Genomic DNA, 6,364 nt, shown 5'->3' with positions numbered 1-6,364 from the left:
CCTTGATTGTCGTGGATCTCGGCATCAAGAGCCCAAGACAAGTAATTCTTGCCAGAGATGTCAAGGGCAACAAAATTCAATTTTGTCAAATTCGTCATCTTCCTATACACAATGAAGATGAGGTATGGTAGGATCCATAGTGTTAGAACTGCAAGGTTCTTAACAAAAAGCAATTAACTAGTATCGAAACTTCAGGTTCGAAAATAAAGTGAACATTGGATCGCAATTATATGCAGGCAGCGTCAGGTTCGTGTTCTTATAATTAGAACTTCAGGTTCTAAGATCTTTTATTATTTTTTTGAACTTCGGGTTCAAAAAAAAATTGTCTACTTGAAACTTCAGGCTCCAGTTACGATCGTAAAACTTCAGGTTCACTAATATATATAAGAGAAAAGGGATATATATATATATATAACATGAAGATATTATAAATATTTAAGATATGGATAATATTGGAGCAATAGAGATAATTATGCATCTATATAGAGATTTGCTCATCAACAAATGTATCACGGCAAACATAAGACGTGTATGATTATAAGACTACATCTACCATCATGAGATAGATTAATTAAAACAAGATTGCAACGGAGTCAGTATATAGTGAACGGTGAATGATATTTGCAAACCTCCATCAATAGTAATGTAAACAAACAGGAGTTCTAAAGAAAATGAACTTGAAGATCACGTTTTATAGTTCAAACCAATGACGTTACACCATAAAACATCTGGATCATCATAGAGCAATAAGAATAGAAGAGCAAAACATGCTGATAACGTGTTAGAAAGTATTGACTTACTTTGTAAAGACTAAAGAGTAAGAAATGTATAAAGAGAAATGAGGGAAAAATGGAGAAGTGTATTATTCCGTCTCAGATGCCTCCCTTATATAGAGGTAGGATTTGCATGATAAGTATTCAGACTATTGATATATTACATATAAGTCCCTAACTAATAATGTGGACATCCACATAAGAATTAATATTTACAACAATCCCTATTTTTTCTATTTCAAATCAATTTTTATGGGTGGAAAAAAATGACCAAAAGAGAAATGTATATTAAAATGATTGAAGATTCCCCTAAAAATGGACTATCCAAAACTTGTAGAAAAACATTTACACTTCTAAACCATCCATCCTTATTCTCCTGAAGCCACCCTGCTCCCCAAATCACAATATTCTCCAATTCACATTACACAATTCCCAACTTAATAACATTAATTCCACGGTTATCAAAGCAATTCTAAAACAAAAGGTATAACAGAATAAAAAGTAAAGAGGGTAAAGGATCAATAAATCCTACAATGCAGAAGCAGTGACAACTATGCCTCAACTCCATGTACGCCCGACCTCAACTAATCTAGCCTGCAAACTTGGCATTTGAAACCGAAGGGCCCAGGGGAAAAGTATTGAAAAACACGTTACTGTGAGTGGACAAAAATAAATAATTAAGAGGATTTAAATAAAGCAAACTTGAATACTTTCCCACTTATTTAAATTTATAAAACCTCGATGCATGCAACGTTTATAAAACATATTTCTTTAAACTCAAAAACTCGTGAAAACATACCAGCCCCGCTGGTTAAGAGAAATCGAACTAGCCCCGCTAGTCAAGTAATAATAGGATATGGGGAAGAAATATCACCATACGGGTAAAGGAGCCCCTTAGGCTCTACCCTCGACTGCCACTCACACATAGATTGTGTGAGGAGGAGAACTAATAACCTCGACAACCACTTACGTGAGGAGGAGAATCCTCGACTGCCACTCACAAACACAAAGTAAGTGAGGAGGAGACACTATAGAACGACCCCAGTATGGTGAGGAAAACAATCGAAAATCAGTAAATTCATAAAGCTTCCCCAATATCTCACGAGAAAAAAATATATTCCAATGACGTGGCCCCGCACGCCAAAACAGTCTCGAAGTCATAAACAAATAGGCGAGAAATAATAAATATAACAATCCGTACAAAAACCTCATGTCCGATAATATGGCAGAAATCTCAAAATCGACGAATAAAATATATTACTAAATTCCGGAAATCACCTCGGAAAATAATTCGTCGAGAATCACATAAATCATGATTTCAATTAAAATCGTATATCAGAGATAAACTATTGAATGCTCAAAATCCGTTTCCGAAACATAATTGAAATAAATCATAATTAATCTCCGAAAATTAAATCATATTTCCAAAAATATATCATAAGTCCAAATCCGAGTATAAGAGTTTCATATCCGAAATTCATATGGAAAACAATGCGAACATTATAATCCAAAGCAAAATATTATGCTCAATAAATAAAATGATAAATAATTATTATTTCGGGAAAAATAATTGCATGCATCATTCTTTGAAAATAAAAGTCCACTCATAGTATACGGCTAACGTGGTACCCAAGTGTAAGGATCCTCGTCAAGCGATGGGTCGGTACCTCATCCTGAACACAATTATATTCTGTAAACAACAATTCGACAAATAAATACAATCCTAATACGAAACCCGAAAACCCCACGTAAACCAACATCTCCATTTCTCTCCCGATTTAAGCAAAACTTCACCACTAATATCAATCCATCGATCAAAGTATCCCATAGCGGAACAAAGGAAATCCGAAGGTCGGATTCCCACAAATCGACATCCGAAACTCCAAACTTCGAAAATTCACAATCAATGTCAAACTTCTCCAAAATTCACCAAAATCACATATTCAACCTCTACAACAATTATAGGATTTAATAGGCTAAAAATCGAAGTCAAAAAATAGCCCTACGCTCCTCCACGCGCCAACTACAGTGGCGGCGCATGGGGTTCACCCGCCACCAGCCACCACCTCCGATGGTCACCAAATTTTGGCAGCAACACCTACTTATCAAGCCCAACATTAATCTCAACTACAACAAATTCCAATTTTACCTTGAAGTGCTTGAAATCAGCTGGTGAAAATTTTCCAGAAATTTCAAAACCCTAGAATCGGGTTTTTGCTTGATTCTCCCTCTACACTGCAAATTGATGCATGAAACTTGAGGGGAAAGATAAATGGCCCAAGGTGCTCCTATTGGACTTGGTTTGGTGGCCAAAGATGGCTGGAATTGGAAGAATTGGCCGGAAATACCGAATTGCTACAGTGAGGGTTTTTGCTTCGAATTGGGGTTTTCCGGCCAAATCGCCTTAACCCACAATCACTAGTGTGTAGAGGAGGAAGAGGCGCTCCTAGGATGGCCGGTTGCACACCGTTTGGTGGCCGGATGGCGGTGAATCGAAGGGAAGAAGGGAGAGGAGGGAGAGATCGGGGAAGGAGAGAGAGAGAGAGTTACCCTGTGGGTTTCCGGAAATGAAACCTACTGTGGTAACTTTCCATTTATATACCCAATTTACTGTGAACAGTAACTTTCGTATTTCATCCATAACTTTCTCATACGAACTCCGATTTTTACGCACCACATATGCACAGACTCGGTTTAACATCCTCTACGACTTTTTAGAAGGAAATTTTCTCAAATTTTGACCCGAACAAAAAGTCAACTTTTAGAGCCACCAAAAGTATCGAAACAAAGTAAAAAGTGAAAATAATTGCCGTTTACCGTCCAAATGACTAGTAAACCGGTAAAATGAGATACGGGACGTAACGCTTTCATAAATTAAAGTTTCATCTTTGTGATTATTTGTCCAGGTGAAAGGGATACCATGAGCATGAATAGTACTGATACTTGTTGTATTAAGGAAGTTCACAAACTGTAACATATAGTTAGTAACTATTTGAGCACCCCCCATATTCTCCTCGAGGGAAACTATGTTATTGAAATCACCCATAAGGAGCCAGGGATCCTCAGTTCTTGGTTTTAGATTACTCAACTCCAGCCAAAAGTTAGCTTGTTTTTCTTTTTGGGGGTAAGCATAGACAAAAGTGGCATACCAACTTTTATTGTTGGTGTGATCAGTGATCATGCAATGTAGAAATCTGTCATGGGGTGTTAAGAGTTCTACTTTAACCGTTCTAGATTTTCAGAATAGCAATAAACCACCACACTGGCCATTAGAGGGAATTAAAACATAATCATCAAAAGATAACTTCCTGAGTTTATGTAAAATAGTACTTGAAGCCCTAGTGTCTAAAAGACAAAAGACATCAAGATCCATACAGGAAGAATAAAAAGGCATTGCACCATAAAACCTTACCAGGCGCTGCCTCTACTGTTCCAACACATCAGCTTCATGCTTTAGGGGGAGGGGGTAAGGAAAAGAGGCGTTGTCCTCCTCAGCATCGGCATCTGCCATGCTATGATCCTTAACCATGTCCTTAGTTATTTTCTTAGAGCTTGAACTCATTGCAGAATCACTGTCAACTAACATTAGAACCCTCTTTCCATGCACAACCTTGACCTATACTCATTCATGTCCTCATTATCCTCTTTCACAAAGTCAGAAGCCTTAGCATCACTAAAGTTTTCAAACTGCACATTTGGTAAAGTAAAATTAGTGTAATAGTAGTCTACAGCACCCCTAGGTGAGTAGACCTCCTCTAAAGTATGGTTAATTCTAAAGTCATGGTTATCATATAATTTTGCAATTTCAGGAAAAGAAGAGTAAGAAAGAATTGAGCTAGAGTTATGAGAAGAAGATCTAACCACTTCCTCATCGCTAGATGAGACACTCTTCGCAGATTGTCCAGCGGCATGTCCTCTGGGGCTACCAATAACTATTCCCTAACCCAGAGCCATATCTTTGAAGGATACTCCAGGCTTAACCAGATTTTGCTTAGCTGTCTTAACACTTTCCCTTTATTGGCATACACAATGCTTGAATCACCCATAGTTGACGGCTGAGTAGCTCTTTTCCTAGATTGAACTAGAGTCCATCCCGAGAATGGTGGGTTTAAGTCTACCTTAGACATATCCTGATTATCCAAAACAAAGTTGGACTTGGCCGCCTGGGGGAAGTACACCATAACCTTCTCCGACGCCAGCTGCTTAATTTCTTGATCAATCTCCATATCTTCCGGTACCACATCATCGTCTCCTTCTTCCTTATCAACTAAGATGAAATGTTTGTCTTTTTTCTGAGAGGGGCATCCCATAATTCTATGCTTGTAGCTACCACATTCAAAACAGACTTCAAATATGGCTTCATAAGAAATGTAAAGTCGAGCAGGGTCACTTACTAGTTCAGCAGGTAGACTTTCCTCATCCTTCTCTCATACAACTAGAACTCATTTCAATGGAACTCGAAGGTCAATCTCCATACAAACTCTAGCTAAAATAAAATTCTCGCTCTCTTCCGTCTTCTTATCTAGTTTGATAAATCTTCCTAAAACTTGGACAATAGGCTTAATAGCATCAGTGCTCCAATATTGGATTGGAAGGTTGGGAAGCCTAACCCAAAGTATGAGAGTTTCAATGACAGCAGTACGGGGATTGAAGACAGGATACCATCCACGGATGTGGAAGATTCTACCTTTGACAAACCAGGGGCAGTGTTCCAGGACAAACTCCACATCTTGGAGATAGGTGAACTCAAGAGTGTACCAGCCATTAATGAGCTGACGCATCCTGACTGTGCCTTGAAGATTAGCCCAGTGTTGGTTGCATTTCCTAACAATCTTCTTGGGAGGAACCCGCTTGCCAAAAATCTTAGCAATGAGGACATAGTTGCAGAGATGCTCCTTACTAGTGACTGCATGTCTATGAACGAACACTGTTGTTTCATTGCTATCAACGACTACCTTAGCACCGCCAATTCGTGTGATGAACGATGGTTCATTCTGGCTGAGGTGAGGATATAGGTTGAAAACAACTGGCATGGGTTTCTAGCTTTTGGAGAGCTAGAGTGAGCTAAGGCGTTTGGACTATAGGCCATTGGAACAGGATAGACAGAGAGGTGGGAGCTAATGTTTTCAGGTAGGTGTGATGAGAAAAACTTGTTGGAGACATCATTGAGTATGAAAGTGTATGCAAATTTGGTGGATGATGTGTCATACTCCCAAGTATAGGAAGTCAAGTTTTAGTAAATGGAAAAAGTAATAGTATCGTATCCAAGGGATTGAGTGACCCTACCGTAGCTAGATCATCGTAAAAATAAACCTAGAAAACACATGTACAGTCTACATTTTTACAAGTTCACAACCTTAGCTCTTTGGAAGTTAAAGATCATGAGGATGGTATTAACAATTGTGAATTGTGGTAGTGAGCGGCTTTGTTGATTTTAATTTGGATAAAGAAAATTAAGTTGCATAAAATAAAATAAACAAATAAAAATGTGGAGACTAAATCAATTAGAAGAATAGAGACTTAGTCATCGCACCTAACCTTACGTATGCACAAAATGTAACCCATGTTTGATGTAATAACATGCTTTGACA

The 6,364-nt window shown here is 38.2% G+C and overlaps 1 protein-coding gene across 1 annotated transcript; it reads right to left on the bottom strand.

Annotated features, from left to right (window-relative positions):
• Positions 1 to 5,215: 5,215 nt before the first annotated feature.
• Positions 5,216 to 5,806, bottom strand: LOC133744555 (uncharacterized). Its single transcript, XM_062172647.1, has one exon. It carries the CDS (start codon positions 5,804 to 5,806, stop codon positions 5,216 to 5,218), a length of 591 nt encoding a protein of 196 aa, XP_062028631.1.
• Positions 5,807 to 6,364: the final 558 nt, after the last annotated feature.

The sequence above is a fragment of the Rosa rugosa genome, chromosome 4 (genome assembly GCF_958449725.1).
Source record: "Rosa rugosa chromosome 4, drRosRugo1.1, whole genome shotgun sequence".
Lineage (NCBI taxonomy): Eukaryota > Viridiplantae > Streptophyta > Magnoliopsida > Rosales > Rosaceae > Rosa > Rosa rugosa.
The sequence above is the reverse complement of the archived record's forward strand: the minus strand, read 5'-3'. Positions and strand labels throughout refer to the sequence as shown.